Raw genomic sequence first — 16,880 nt, 5'->3', positions numbered from 1 at the left:
TTTGTCTAAGAGTCTTCTATCAAGTACGAACTCATTGGCTGCTGTAGCATCTATAATTTCTATACTTATTTTATTTCGGCCTTTTACCTGGGTTTTAACAATTGAGTTTAATCTCATATCACATATTTCTTTTGCAATTTTCATGGCCGAATATTTGCCAATGTTTACATTGTTGGATTCTACATTTACTATATATGGTTTAGGATCTGTGTTTTTATAGAGCCTTTGATATCTTTTTTTGTTGTTAACATTGTTATTGCTAGGCAAAGATTGGCTTTCTGGGTTTTGCATTTCCCCATGAGTTATTTCTTCATTACTTCCTATATTTTTTAAAATATCCATTTCAGATGATGTAAAGGGGGGGGGCCGCCCCTCCTTGGATCGTACATGGTTAATGTGTAAATTACTCACTTAACAACAACAACAAAGGGTAATAAACTATAAATTCAGTACTTACAGTTCATATATGCCTCACTACTAATTAATAGGGTACACTAAACGGGGTTAGTACTACTGCACCTGGTTTTTCCGGTTGAACTCGTCATGCAGTTGTCTGTTCTCTATTAAATTCTGAGTTTTAAGTTGTAGTAACATAGGCCGTCTTTTTTCATCAGAATGAGTTAAAATGAGACAGGCATTGTAAACACTCCAGTAAACACTGACGCCGAAACCGAAACACGTATTGTCACGTATTTAGTTGACATAGTAAATGGCAACACAACCGAAATGACAGATCGAAGATAATCAGCCGAGTTTGTTTCCTCATAGCGATACGCTGCGTGACATCACAGTGAGTGCTCGGGTGCATAATATGCAATAAAACCCCGGTGGATACATCCGTTGTCCATGGTTTTATATAAATTGACTGTTAAGGCCCTTCAAGAGGTGAAATTATTAACAGGCTTGAATGCAGATTTAAAGTAATAATAATAATAATAATAATCTTTATTTCAGAACTATGTTTACAACATATAAGTGTGTGCCAGTGCTTCGCCCAAAGGCGGGCAAATGTCAAGATCTTACTTAAAGCTATCATGCTTAAAGGTAGGTAGGGATTGTTTATCTAGTAGATCATTTAAGTTAAGGCACATGTTGAAATGTGGTTACATGCGACATGTGGCTAATCCTCCCCTATAATATATAAAAAGTAAAATAAATAGCAATTTGTTTTTTAGGGAAGCACGGAACTAACCTGAAAAAGCATTTGGTCAGATGTGGCATGTGTGGAACTAGTTACAGTAAATGGAAGACCATTTTCAATTATGGACGATTCTGGATTTAAAAAAAAATATAGATCCAGTTAAAGAGAGTGGCTAAAAAAAAATAAGACAAGCAGTTTTTACTTTCATCAGAATCAATAAAAAAAATATGTTTCTTTGTAGGCAAATAACTTAAAACAAAAAATTTTGAAAGAAATAAAAAATATCATGGTTTCCATAAAGGTTGATGTTGCACGAAATTATTCGTGACAACAAAAATAATATATAAAGCACGTTCCGCGGATTAAATTTCCTCTTATCTCTTACCCACTAATCGCCAGACACGCTTGTCTTTGTCTTTCGCTCGCTTAAAAGCGACAAGTCGAGCGTTGATGTAAAATGAGAAAAATGAGAATGTGAGAGGGGGGGGGAGTGCTGCAGGAATCGAGAACTTCGAAGAGTATGAGTCGAGTCGTTGTTGAAAGCGGTGATTCTCTGGCCCGTAGCTCGCAACCAAACACGTAGTTTTTCCGGTCATTGACCTGTGCTCCATTTTTTGGTTGTTTTTCACAATTACGTTAGTGAACCCCAAGGTATTTCCCGTTAGAGGAACGCACTGTCGACTAAATAGTAGTTGGCTGACGATACTTGATTCCGATTGGAGGTTGAATGGACTTTTGGCTCTCCCATATTTGGCAGTCCGCAGTAGAAACATTGTCGCCAAATCCCGCAGACTCGAATTAGCAGGCCAAGGAAGGTTTTTGGGCTGGATGCTTTGAGACAAGTTTTAATCAAAGCAGAGCCAAAACACAGAGAAACACCCTTTTTTCCAATACTTGGAAATTATTCAACCGTTTAGTTTTGAAGACAAAAAAGGTACGTGCTGACTGATTTTAAACTTACCAATTCTCCACGTTTATAAGGGCTGATGAAGACAACTTTTTAATGCGCGTTAGTGTTAAAAGTGAGATGAACGTATATGCTTGATTTTTAAGCGTTTTTTCGGCGTAATAGAGTGCCTTTACTCCGTTCAAGGATAGATAAAGAAATCACCCTTTTTTTCGGATACAGCTTCATTTATGCATTACGATCAAAAGAGCCGTTTTGCAGCCCTCAATTGGTTAGTAGTTAGCGACGCTTATATTACTGATTCAATTCAGTTGATACTGTTATAGTATATACGAAGTCAGTTGAAACAACTGAAAAAACCAAAATAGTCGGCGTCTTTGTTGAGCATGGGTGGCGTGAAAACAAAAAATATTGAGGGACTCATAAACGCTTATTAATCGCTTACTCCAATGCAAACTATAAACACCGGACTGCACTGCCTTTGCCACCTGTGCGGAAGATAGGATTGTTGTAAGAAAGCATAGGAAGAAACTAAAAATAGATTTTAAGCCGCCGACCAATAAGAACTGTCCGGTGACCAATTAAACGGTCTTACGGTGCTTACGCCAAAATTATTTGTGACACCTACTCGTCAAGTCCACGTTGACTCCTCGTAAATTACTACGGGGAACAATCGCATACAAATTTGCTTGTTTTTTCCTATGCTTTATGTGGTGTGTTGATCGAACCTCGAATTTTGACCTGTCCCAACTGACTTTGTATAAACTATACTAAAGTCGATTCAGAACCCAATAAACCAAAACAAAACCAAGTGTGATCAGCTCGTGATAACCGATTAGCAGGTGGACGGAGCGATTCTTATTGGGCCACTCGGAGAAGGCGGCTCGAGACATTGGGGTTACAAGTTTTCAGGGGCGCACTCATTTGTGCTATCAGTGCTGTATTAATATCATCTAATGCTGCGTCTTTTGTTTGCCGTTAAGCTTTTCTGATTATTGTTTAGAGTCATTTTTGTTTCTTGTTTAGCAAAAATGTCTAGTACAGACACTGCAAGTGAAGTTGACACTTTTTTAACTCCCCCTAAGAGAAGGTCTAAAAAACATTTGAATGTGGAGATGAAGCAGGTGATTTTAAATGTATATAAAAACGAGATAGAGGAAAACCAAATATCGACTATAGTCGAAGTTGTTTTAAAGGTCTCAAGCAAAGTAGGAGTGTGTCGTGCTTCAGTTTTTAATGTAATAAGAGAGTACAAAAGAAATCACACTTTTTCTGAACCAAACACAAATAAAAATAGGAAGACCATTGTGAAATCATTGGACGAAGCAGATAAACATGCGATCAGAAGACAAATGCACAATTTTTTTTTTAAATGAAACACCCACCATCGACAAGGTATTGAAAGAGGTTAATGACGATGCCGTTTTGCCAAAATTTCAAACGATCAACTTTTTATAAACTTTTAAAGCACTTGAATTTTAAATGGAAAAAGCGTGGACGAGATAGTTTGTTAATAGATAGAGAAGAAATTGTGTTGTGGAGAAGAGAGTATCTAATTAAAATTAAGTCATTTAGAGAACAAAACAGGAAAATTTACTATCTGGACGAAACGTGGGTTTTCGCAGGGCACACTACCTCTAACGTATCAGTCGATGAAACTATTACAACATCGAGAAAAGCCTTTTTAGAAGGACTCTCTACCGGATTAAAAAATCTCACAGGTATGTTACAAACTTTTTCATCTGCTTTAGTTGTTCTTGTTTTCCATTTTAGAAAAAAACATGCGTATAAGCTAAATGTTTTTTTTAATTCATTCTTCTGCTTTTCTCTAAAATATAAAGAAAGTTAAGTGGTTTGGTTTAGTTAATTATAAATATTCAGAAGACACGTTTGAGACAATTATTTTCAAATCAATTATTATACTAATTGCCACATTTCTCAAGATAATTGAATAAAAATATACATACTAATGATGTATATTTTAATAAGTTTGCTGTACAATTTAAATCAGAATTGCATTTTTAAATAAAGCCATTTGTTTACCAAGCCAATCAATCTACAATTATTACAGAGAAATTTAGATAGGAACTCAACATAGTGCCAATTAGTTACTTTTTAGATTAGTAGCCTCTGTCGATCTTAAAATGTTAATAAAAAGAAAAAAACACAAACTTGGTACTGATGTACATGATTGATTGAATTTTGACCACCCCCTTAACTTTCTTAATTTTGATTTTAGCAAAAAACGGTAAATACAAAACTAGTAGATATTTAGGTCTACTTTATTTTTAGATAAACAGTTATTATACAGGGTGTCACAAATTTGAGTAACAAACCGAACTTATGTTTTTTTAAATACGATGACCAACTTTTTATCCGATATTTGCATTCTACGTCAAATTTTAGGGATTGATGTAAAATTTCTGTATCGATATTCAACTGTTTCCGCAGCATCTGTTACTTTAACAATGTTTCCTCGACTATGTGATTAAGGGTTAATTTAGTTACTCAAATTTGGGGCAGCCTGTATAATAACTGTTTATCTAAGAGTAAAAGTAGACTGTAAGAACCAATTCCAAAACCCGGTCTAAACGCAACATAATGGGCCGCACCACTTGCTGTTGAAGGTCGCAGAAACCTAACTGCGGCCAATCAGTAGAGCAGCCTGCCAGACGGTCCATATTTGGAAATCGTACAATAAACACCAGTGCGCGTGCAGATTATGTTTACGCTGTTTACGACTACGCCGCGAAAAGCTTTTAATACGTTGTTTTCTACTTGTTTGCAAGAACCTATTTTAAAATATATTAGTTAAGGGAAAGGTGTTTTTAATTGACTCATCGTTAACGCTCCTCTCTTACAAATTGGCGTCCAACTTGTGGCTTGCAGCAGTTTTAAAGAAAACTTCAGGAATTAACGGTGTTTCTGTCGAGTTCAATCGGACATTTTGTGACTCTCGAACGTTCGTCGCGAAAATCTGGTTACTCTTCGTTCATTTCGAAGAACATTTCGTTGCTGACTCGCGAAAATTCTTTAAAAAAAAACTCATCCACGGCTTCATTGAACTTTTACGTGCCTTATTTGCTAATGAATAGTGAAGCATTTGTGTACAACTAGAGGCAGTTACTACGGTAAGTTTTGTCATTGAATTGTACTTCAAAATTCGACAATCTGCCACCGCCAACCGTAAGGTATTGGCTTCGAAGCCGAGAAGAGACTAGTGAAGATAATTTTCCTCCGAGTGACCTTGAAATGGATCACGTGACATTATCCAACGAACAGTTTCAAGAACTTATTGCACGAATTGGTGCAGTTCCTTTACCAACCGCGAGTGATGGCAATTTTTCAACATGTTCATCTCGGTTTAACGGTAATAAAAACAGTAACGTAATCGCTTTCATCGATGCTGTTGAAACTTTCAAAGATTGCTCAAAAGTGTCCGATTCAAACGCGTTACGTGGATTGTCTATGTTGTTAGATGACTTTGCTGCTACGTGGTGGCAAGGCGTGAAAGACTCTGTAGATTCTTGGGATGATGCAATTAATCTATTCAAAAACCACGTTTGGTCCAAGAAAACCCGCGTATCTAGTGTATCGTGAACTTTTTGCTAATGAACAAGATTCAAAGACTCGTTCAGACGTTTTTATTTGTAAAGCTAGGTCACTTCTGGCTCAGCTTCCAACCGGTACTCTTAATGAGTCAGTTCAACTAGACATGGTGTACGGACTTTTACAAAAACGTATTCGCGAACGGGTTCCGCGTGATAAAGTTTTGACTTTTAATGACCTGCTCAAGCATTGTCGAGAAATTGAAGAGACTTACAGTGAACACTTCTCGGAACACTTTGAAGTCAAACGAGATAGTGACCGAGTTAACGACAAACGACCTAAATGTAAATTTTGCAAATACTTAGGACACACAGAGGACGAGTGCCGCAAGAAACGAACTGCCAAAGCCAGTGCAATTTCTTCCTCCACTGCGCCGCAGGAACATTTAAATATGGTTTCTTCTCCTAGCCCCTCTCAACCAAGTAGTTTTCAAAATTCTGTTAGAACTAATAGACCAAATCAGCTTACTTGTTTTGGTTGTCAGCGACCTGGATACATCAAGTCAAACTGTCCCACGTGTTCTGGTGGTGCCTCTTCACTTGATTTTTGCTGCTTAGAGGGCGACGTTGCCAAACTGTCACCACAGCCTCGACCATTATTCAACATCTCTATCATGGGCTTGAATGGCTCAGGAATCATTGATACGGCCGCAAAACAGAGTGTTGCAAGTAGCTCTTTGTATAAAGCGCTACATCAAAAAGGAGCAACATTTACTGCATCTAGGGCTAATATTAAATTAGCAGATGGCAGTGTTAAGACTCTTGACACCAAGATTGTTACAGTGGACATACTTCTACAAGGCCGTACCATACCCACTACGCTAGTATGCTTGCCTGATGCCAATAAGACTCTACTTGGAATTGATTTCCTTCAAGCCGGAAATATAGCAATCAACCTTGGACAGTGTTGCTGGTACTTTGCAGAAGACGACTTCAATCAACATGAACTACGATTTGAAGATCAACACAATGTGGAATTTAACGACGCCACCATCGAAGCTTTGGCCATAACCATGTTGAGAGAGAACGAAGGAACTATGCTATCTTATGAGCAAAAGAAAATTCTTTCTGACACAATCACTGTAAATCAAGATGTTTTTGCTCTAGGGGGAGATCCCACTCCCTTTGCAGAACATAGAATAGATACTGGAAATAATCCTCCTATATCTGTTCCACCTTGTCGTATGACACCTGCAAAAAAAGCTCAACTTGAAATTGAACTTAACAAACTCTTGGAAGCTGGGATTATTGAAGAGTGTGAATCAGCATGGTTCGCACCTGTCGTCCTTGTGCCCAAAAAGGATGGAGGCACAAGACTGTGTGTAGATTATCGGGCATTAAACGCTATCACGGTGCCTGTGAGTTATCCGCTTCCCAGAATGGATGATTTACTCCATTGCACTAAAAAAACATTCTATATGTCAACACTTGACTTGAGGGCGGGTTATCATCAAGTCCGAGTTCGGCAGGAAGATCAAGATAAGACCTAGTTTGTGACCCCCTTTGGAACGTTCCGCTACTTAGTGATGCCCTTCGGCTTGCGAAATGCGCCAGCCACGTTCCAGCGGCTCATTGATCGATTTAGAGGCGGACTTCCACATGTTTTAATTCTTGCTTACCTGGACGATATTTTCATATTGTCAGAGACCTTTGAACAGCACGTTAAAGATCTCCTAAGTGTATTTGAACGAACTATTCACAGAATATCAAGACTTTATTATTTTCCCGGTATGAGACAATTCATCCAGAATTATGTCAAAAATTGCCCTGATTGTCAAAGATATAAGGCAACCAATCAAAAACCAGCTGGATTAGTTCAGACGCCAGCTTACAATCAAAGATTTGAGGTTCTAGCAATTGATTTATTTGGGCCATTACCCGAAACACCAAAAGGTGAACAATGGATATTTATAGTGGAAGATACTTCTACCAAATGGGTCGAGCTCTTCCCACTTATCAAAGCAACTGCCCAAGAATGCTCCACAAAACTAATTGACGAAGTGTTTGCACATGTCATGCAACTAGTGTGCCAAGCAATGAACATTAAACAGAGTTTAACACCATTATACCATCCACAAGCTAATATGGTCGAACGGAAGAACCGCGACATGAAGCAGAGACTTGCAACTTTGGTAGGCAAAGACCACACAACTTGGGCTGAACAGCTTCCGAGTATACGATTTGCCATGAATAGTGCTAATTGTCAATCGACTGGATTTAGTGCTGCTTACTTAAACTTTGCCAGAGAGCTAAGGAGTCCTGATGAAGTTGTTAATGACTTACGACTAGTAGTCCAATCCGACAATTTCCTTCTAGAAATAACCCCTTACTTGAAGCAAGTTTACATGACAATGATAGAAGCACAAACAACTAATGAGAAAAGACAAGATTATCAAAAGCAGTATGCTGATCTAAAGCGAGCAGAGACACCTGATTACGCTATAGGTGATAAAGTACTGGTTACTACACACACCTGAAGCAGTCAAGACAAGCATGTAACCGCCAAGCTGGATCCTAAAAGAGATGGACCTTATACAATCATCCGCCGTGTATCACCGGTATCTTATGAAATCGCCAGCTCCGACCAACTTGATGAACCACTGGGAGTATATCATTGCAGCGCCTTACGAATGTACCATGGTGGTCAGTCTGGAAGTCCTATAGTGCCTATACGGAAAAGGGGACGCCCTCGAAAGAACCCAGAACCTATAAAAGCTGGTTCCTCGACGTCACCGTCTTCACAACCAGAGGGGGAGACTGTAAGAACCAATTCCAAAACCCGGCCTAAACGTAACATAGTAGGCCGCGCCACTTGCTGTTGAAGGTCGCAGCAACCTAAATGCGGCCAATCAAAAGAGCAGCCTGGCAGACGGTCCATATTTGGAAATCTTACAACAAACACCGGTGCGCGTGCAGATTATGTTAGTTACGCACGGCTCTCGGGCATTCTGTTTACGACTACGCCGCGAAACGCTTTAAATACGTTGTTTTCTACTTGTTTGCAAGAACCTATTTTAAAATATATTAGTTAAGGGAAAGGTGTGTTTAATTGACTCATCGTCAACGCTCCTCTCTTACAAGCTGGAAAAATAAATTCTAACTGTTAGAAACTAGCAAATAATTTAAGTGTTACTGCAGCCTGAATAATAATGTTTTAAGGTTAAGTTGTTTTTTATCAGCCTAGCTACTTACATTTTGTATTTTTCATAGACGATAAAGATATCTTTTTGCTGCCAAACATCTTTCTTTTTCTACCTTCATTGGATCCATTTTCTTCCTTCATTGGATTTAAGGAATTTTCAAAACACTCTGAAGCCTCATTTCTATCTTTATCTTCAAGTATCTGATTACTGACTGAATTATTTATAATTTCTGTAGTTATTGCAAACGCTTTTGATGTAATGGTGTCTTTCCTATGGTCCCCTTCTAAAACAAAAATAATTTGTTTTTAGTTTAGTAGAACAAGTTTAGTTAGATGCAACACTATCATGCATGTACACATTTTACAAAGTCATACTATTATTTATAAAGTGCTTAACATACTAACAAAACAGACCCTCTTGACCAAAAAAAGGGTAATTCTTAATATCCCTAAAAAATCTCTACGAAATCATAAACACTTGATATCAAAGTTGCAAGTTTCTTTAAGAGACAGGCTAGTGTGTTGAGCCCTTCAAATTATAAAGATAAAGGTAGGATAAAAGATAAAGATACTCAAGAGAGGCTCTTGCGGGAGTCAAAGCTTACTTTAAACAAGGATGTAGAGTTTTGCCGTGCTACTGAAATAAGTAGATCTCAGGCTAAAGTGTTGCAAGAACCTGTGCTTGTGGATGCAGTAAGGCTCCAGTCATTGAATTCCAGTCCTGATTTAAACAAAATAGATTGTAAGTACTGTGGTTACAAACATTTTAGAAATGCTAGGTGTCCTGCCACTGGCAAAATATGTGCAAAATGTCAGGGACGCAACCATTTTGCTTCAGTTTGTTTGAGTGATCCAGAAAAAAGAAATACGAAAAGTTATGGTGGTAACAAGAAGAAAGTTTATGAGCTGGAAAAAGACATATCTGTGAAGAGGAGATCAGATAATGATGGTCATGGAAGTGGTGATGAATGTGAGTTCTTTGTAGACTCTTTGTCTCAAGTTGGTGCAGTAAAAAAGAAGGCTGAAAACATGGAAACAGTGTGGTGCCAAAAAGTGTGTTTAGTGCAAAGTGAAGCCCCAAATCAAGGTAATGTTCAGTTTAAGCTAGACACAGGGGTAAGGGTGAGTGTTTTGACCTTGGACATTTTAAAGTCATGTAAATTAGAGCATAAGTTGAAACCTACCAAAGTCTCTCTTGTGTCATATGGAAGTGACAGCTTTAGACTAAAACCAAAGGGAGAAGTTAAATTATTATGTAAAGTTGGCTGTAGAGAGGCTTTAGTTGAGTTTATTGTTGTTGACACTGACAATCAAATGCCCTTGCTTGGTTTGCCTGGTTGCATTGGGTTGAAATTACTAAAAAGATTAGCAAGTGTTAGCCAAAATGTTGAAACAGGATTTGGGTCTGTTATTTTCACATCATTGAGTGATGTTATAAAAATTTATGACTCAGTATTTGATGGGTTAGGAGAATTTCCCAAAGAGCATCACATTACTTTGAAAGCTGACAGTGTACCACATATTCAGCCACCCAGACGGGTACCTCTCAGACTTTGTATGAGCGATTGAGACTAAAACTTGAACAGTTAGATAAACTAGATAACAGAAAGAAAGATAAAGATTAACAGTTAGATAAAGTTATTAAAAAAGTGGAGGAACCAACTGAGTGGCTGAATCCACTAGTAATAGTTGAGAAAAGCAATGGTGATTTGAGGCTCTGTTTAGATCCAAAACACTTAAATAAAGCTGTTCCAAGAGAACATTTTTTGATACCAACAGCAGAAGAAATAGCTGTTAAGTTATGTAATAAAGAATATTTCAGTGTTTTGGATATGAAGGATGGGTATTTTCAAGTTAAGTTAGATGAGGAAAGTTCCAATTATACCGCTTTTGGCACTCCCTTCGGTCGTTATAAATTTGTTAGGTTGCCATTTGGAATAAGCTCTGCTCCTGAAGTATTTCAACGTAAAAATTTTGAAATTTTTGGTGATTTGCAAGGAGTAGGTCTTTATTTTGACGATTTAATTATAACAGGAAAAGATGAGGCAGAACATGATCAAAACTTGCAATTGGTTATTGAAAGAGCTCTAAAGTTTAATATAAAATTTAATAGTTCAAAAATCCAGTTCAAGTCTAAGTTTGTCAAATTTATGGGACAAATTTACTCAAAGAAAGGTGTTGAACCAAATAGATCCTATATTCAGGCAATTGCTGACATGCCAAGACCAGAAAATAAATCTGATTTGCTGAGAATTTTAGGTATGGCCAAGTATTTGCGAAAATTTGTACCCAGTATGTCAAGGGTGACAGCTCCTTTGAGAGAATTGACTCGACAGGACGTTGACTTTGTTTGGTGTAACAGTTGCGAGCAATCTCTTAAGCAACTAAAGCAGCTATTAACGTCTGCATCAGTGTTAAAATATTTTGATTCAAAAAAACAAATTGAGATAGAGACTGATGCCTCTAAAGATGGGTTGGGGGCATGTCTTTTGCAGGATGGTCATCCAGTTGCTTTTTGCTCGAGAAGCCTAACTGAGCAGAAGTATGCTCAGATTGAAAAGGAGATGCTCGCAATCGTGTTTGCCATACAAAAGTTTAATTTTTTTTATATGGTTTAGATGTGAAGGTAAATACAGACCATAAACCTTTAGAGTCCTTCTTTAAAAAAGATTTGGCAGTTATTTCGGCAAGACTACAACGAATGAGGTTACGCCTTCTTAACTATAATTTATCTGTGGTGTATAAGCCTGGAAAGTACTTGTACATTGCTGACACGTTGTCTAGGGCGTTTTTGCGTCAAAATGGTTTAAGGTCAGATAGGGAATTTGATTTTGCTGTTCACTGCATAGAAAAAAATATTCCAATGTCAGATTCGCGTAAGGCTCAATTCAAAGAAGAATTAGAAAATGATTTAGAGTTACAAACAGTTGTAAATTACTGTAATACTGGCTGGCCAGAAAGTAAACAAAAAGTGCCAGATTTTATTAGATACTACTTTAAGTTAAAAGATAGTTTGTCTTGTGTAAATGGGCTGCTAGTATTTTCGACTCAAAATCACCTTCTGGCGACGTCATTGTGACGACAGCTTGCTATTGGGGGAAGTATCTGTCCGTGTTGGGCAAGATAATAATGACAGACGACTTAGGTTATTTTTTATTTGACATTGCACATTTTTCCCCGTTATTTGAGAATAGAGACAGTGTCGGGCAAGTGAACAAAATGGTTGTCGGTTATCGTGCTAGTTCCTAGTTTTTCGGTTTTTCTCATATCACGGCGGTGTATTTAGTCTTAAGCATGCTGGAAATGTTCCATTAAAGGCAGACTATCAACAAGCAATGAATAAATGCAATTCGGTTTATTGAAAAAACAAAATAGTGGTGTTTTATTGATAGTGACGACCATCCGTTTCCCACATGGTCACGTGCTCAATCTCCAACGCACACAGCACATCAAAATCCGTTTCCAATTTACATAATTTGTGAGGTTAGGTCGGTACTGCTCCGTCTGGTTTGGTCTGGCCATAACACAAATGCAATGTTGCCATAGTAAAGCTTGAAATTTTATCAATCAATTGTTACCTACAGTTTTTTTAATCAATTGTCCTTAGTGCATATCTATGTGACCAAAAATTTAAATAGTGGTCAATTTTCATTGAAATTATTTCAATATTGATATTAAGTCAATGGATTTACGGCATAAGGCTGAATATCTACGTATCAAGTACTATGATTCTAAAGAAAACATCTTTGTGCTGCTGCTATGTCCTGCTATACTGTCCTTGTTTTTAACGTCTACGCGCACTGTTGCCACGTTGCGTGAATACCGAACACCGAACCACCACAGTACCCCCCACTTAAATTCTAAGGACAAGGATTTAAGTACATGTTCGGTTTTATCTCTACTTATCCTAATACATAATCATGGAACCCTTAAAACTAAATCACAAAAACATCGGATTCTTAAATTCTAATTACAAATAGAAAACATTATTCTGGGGATTGATAAGCTGTGAGTTGTAATGATGCAACCTCACGTTAATGAGATTACAACATTCTTCAATTAGATAGCTCAAGGTCGTGGATTAATTGCATGAGTTCATAACTAGCTATAGATGAACACACTTGGATATACTGCAGGAAATCAAACGAACCACTCGTTGTATATGTACACGTGTATATTACAAATTAAAATAACTACAACACTTACAAAAATTTACAAAATATTTATAAAATTTACAAAAGTTGCCACAAGAAAGTTGAAAACAAAAAAAAAAAAGTTAAATTTGAAATAAATTAAAAAAAAAAACAGGAAAAGTTTTCCCAGTGCCAAACTGTAATTGACTGCCCTTACCAGTTGTCAAAGACGATGTTTGGGTCCTGGAACCTCCAGTATCCTCTTCCCAGTAGTCAGTAGTGGCCACCGCTGATTTCCAGGCAGGAAATGGGGTCCAGAGACTGGTGACAGGTACCTAGGGCAGAAAACAGCAGAACACCAGGGAAAACGAACAAACAGCTTCAACACTTGTTCCGGCAACCAAAAAGGTGACCAGAGGTGGTGACAAGTGTTGAAGTTGTTTAGAGCAAACTAATATTAACCTAAAAAAAAATAAAAATAAAATAAAATGAAATTAAATAAAACTAGTGATCAAGTGAGGAATCGTGGTGGTTCGACTCTGACCTTTCTAAACCTCTGTGGCCGGTGATCGGCTTTCCCAACACGTGGGCTGGTCCGGAAAACTCTGGACAAAGCAGTCCCGGTCAGGCTGATTCAATCCCCGATTGAAATGTTCTCCGGTCGGAAAAATCTCTGGATCTCTGGTCAGAAAACCCTCAGATTTCCGGTCAAAAAGCCCTTAGATTTCCGGTTGGAAAGTGTCTTTAAATCTCCGGTTGGAAAAATCTCCGAATATCCGGTTGGGCCGAACACAACGCTGTGTTGGAAAATTGGGCCGATACAAAATAATTCAAAAGAACTAACAATAAAACCAATTTACCTGTAATTCGGCCAGATGATCACGGATTAAAAAACTTATGACACACACGCGCCACACCGCTCAGAAAAAAGGTCAGATGTCGGCAGTTCGAGTGCTGTAGTGGTAAAGAGACCGATATCAAAAAGTGGGGTGATTAAATAGGCACATGGCACCTGACACAAAGAAACACGACCACAAACCGACGCTTCCCCGACAAAAATCGAAACCAATCACGTGACTACGGCACCTGATAACTTATCAGGTCACGCACCCACATTTACAACAAAATGTGCACAAAGTGCAATTGGAGGATTTAAGCGATCGGAATCGGTCTACTAGTGTAACTATAGGCCCATGTACATTAAAAACACAAATCAAACGAGTTAACGGACGAAAACTCTATTTCGTACGTAACAGAGTTTCTTATATGGTTTTGTTTCCTAACTCATCACCTATAATATAAGAATTATTACCTGCACATCGAACGACATAAAATGGAGCTTCATACAATAAGAAGAATTTTTTTATCAACTTGTTCTCTGCAGAAGATTGATGATGAGATTTTACTAAGACAGCATCGCCTGGTTTAAAGGAAATAGGTTTTTCTTTAGCCGAATCTTTTTTTATTCTTTTCCTTGCTCGTGAACTAAGAGTTTCGTAGGCCACTTTCCATAGCTCGCGCATAGATTTAGGTTCCCTCTCGCACTCAGGAAATTTTATCAACCTTAACAACGGGTTTTCGATTTCCCTACCTCTTTGCAGCAAAGCCGGTGAGAACCCGGTGTTCAGATTTATCGAATTATTTAAGCAGTCTTTAACGAAATTCAGTACATTGGGCCACTTAGTGTACTTTTCAAAGCCGAATAATATCCTTGTTATACCGTTCAGTGATATTTCCCTGAGGAAAATACACAGATGTAAAGGCGACCTTAACTCCCAGCTCATTTAATTCAGTTTTCCATTTGTTGCTACTAAACTGCGTTCCATTATCACTTAAAATAGTTTGCGGTTTTTGTACTTCGACAAAGTAACACTCGCGCAATTTATTCAGGATTGTTCTGGTAGTAGCCCGCCGTAAAGGATACAGACTGACATATTTAGAAAATGCGTCGACGACTACCAACAATTGGGTCACCTTTCCTCTACCTTAAGGTAAAGGGCCTACAAGATCCAGGCAAACTAGCTTGCCTGGCTCTTCAACCAATATTGGATTGAGATTTCCATGACAGCTTGGAGAACTTTTAGCTTTTTGACACAAATCGCAAGATGCTACTAACTGTCGGATTTGTTTCTGCATTTTGGGCCAGTAAAACAATTGTCGCATGTAGAGAAAAAGTTTGGATTTGCCAAAATGACCTATGGATGTGTGATGCTTTAGAACTAATGAAGTTATCTGTTCTTGTGGAACGCAGAGTTTATAATCAGGGGACTCGCGACTTCCTTTCTTAAACAATAAACCCTCATGAACCGTAAACCACTGACAGATAGATAGCTCTTTTGAGGTTACTACTTTAACTTCCCAACTGAATTTTGTCAAAAAATCTAAACGGGTTTTTATCCAGTTTTCTTTCTTTTGATCTTCAACCAAAGAACGCAATTCCCTCTTAAGAGTCTGGAAATCTCCAAAAAGTTTAAGAACTGAAATATTTACATTCTTTGCTTGAACAGGTCGGGCTAGTATTTGCGATTTTGGCGGATATCGAGATAAGGTGTCTGCGATAACATTCTCTGACCCTTTATAATACTCTATGCGAAAATCATACTCCTGTATAAATAAAGTCCAACGAGTCAATCGTGCCGTCTTTAATTTGCATGTAAGTAAGAAACTTAAGGCTTTATGATCACTTCTAATTACTAAATCTCGACCTAAGATCAACGTACGCCATTGTCGGAGACAGTAAAGAATGGCAAATAGTTCTTTTTCCGTTGTAGTATAATTCAGTTGACTACCTTTGAGAACTGAGCTCGCATAAGCTATTACTCTTTTTTCGCCTTGTTCACTCATTTGATACAAATAACCACCGACAGCAAAGTTGGAACTGTCCGCCTGCAGGAAAAAGGTTAAGTCAAAGTTTGGATGTGCTAGGAAAACATTATCTAAAAATGAATGTTTAACAGATTCGAAAGCAGCTTGTTGCTCAGTTTTCCAGCTCCAACTTCTATTTTTTCTTAGCAACGACAGCAAAGGTTCTATTTGACGTGAAAAATTAGGACAAAATCGGTGTTCATAGTTAATTAATCCCAAAAAAGCCCTTAGCTCTTTTATATTACGCTGTATCGGATAATTTACAATGCTGTTAATACGCGTAGGATCGATTTTTTATCCTTGGATTAGGAGGAGCCACAAAATCCTTTTTCATTTTGCTGTTTAGAGTACGTGCGTCTAAACACACTCTCACACTTTTATCTTTTTTCGTGACATAAACTAAAGGTGATATATGTTCGCTTTTTTCTAATTTTATAATGCCACTACTTAACATTTCCTCCACCTGTGCATCTACTTCGCAACGGTATTTAAATGGAATAGGGTACGTGGAAGCGTTGAAAGCCTCATATGTGTTTAATTCAATAGCATGTTCGTAACCTAGGACACGACCGGGGGATTCTGAAAAAACCGTTTGATTCCGTTTTAAAATTTCATAAAGCGCCTTCTGGTTTTGTATTCCGGTTTCAGCGTCTTGTGCCGCACTTTTCAGCTGCGCATCTGAGTAACTGTGTCTTATTTGATCCGATTTTGTACCGATTTGGGGAGAAAAGTCTGAACTTGTCGGACCCGCTTGACAAAGATTGATTTGGAAGTCACTCTCACTTATTTTAAAACTGATCTCACAGGCGTACTCATTAGAATCTTCTCGAAAATGTAACAATGACTTTTCGAAATCAAGACGAACCCGATATTTAAACATCCAATTCGAGCCGAATAAGAGATTACTATTTAGTTTTGAAACAACTAAACATGCTACATCCATTTTCAACCCTGCTATTTCAATAGGCAAGCTGACTTGCCTTTTAATTCGTTGTTTATTACCCCCTACAGCAACCGCGATAGATACATTAGTTACGGGTAGCAAAGGAATAGATGTTTCTGAGTGTTCGGCTCTGAGCTCCTC

At 37.9% G+C, this 16,880-nt stretch overlaps 1 protein-coding gene and 1 long non-coding RNA gene across 2 annotated transcripts; one reads left to right on the top strand and one right to left on the bottom strand.

Annotated features, from left to right (window-relative positions):
• Positions 1–5,300: 5,300 nt before the first annotated feature.
• Positions 5,301–7,146, top strand: LOC145735664 (uncharacterized). The gene is given in 2 exon segments (XM_081989646.1): positions 5,301–5,609; positions 5,611–7,146. Coding segments are annotated over 2 exon segments (1,845 nt in total).
• A 5,805-nt stretch (positions 7,147–12,951) lies between these two features.
• LOC145735598 (uncharacterized) lies at positions 12,952–14,226 on the bottom strand. The gene is made up of 2 exons (XR_014179707.1): positions 13,792–14,226; positions 12,952–13,728 (listed from the first exon to the last, which is right to left on the bottom strand). It is a non-coding gene; the product is annotated as an uncharacterized LOC145735598 (long non-coding RNA).
• Between the last annotated feature and the right edge of the window lie 2,654 nt (positions 14,227–16,880).

This window comes from Ips typographus, linkage group LG11 (assembly GCF_016097725.1).
Source record: "Ips typographus isolate SLU linkage group LG11, UJ_Ityp_2.0, whole genome shotgun sequence".
In the NCBI taxonomy this organism is placed as follows: domain Eukaryota; kingdom Metazoa; phylum Arthropoda; class Insecta; order Coleoptera; family Curculionidae; genus Ips; species Ips typographus.
The sequence above is the reverse complement of the archived record's forward strand: the minus strand, read 5'-3'. Positions and strand labels throughout refer to the sequence as shown.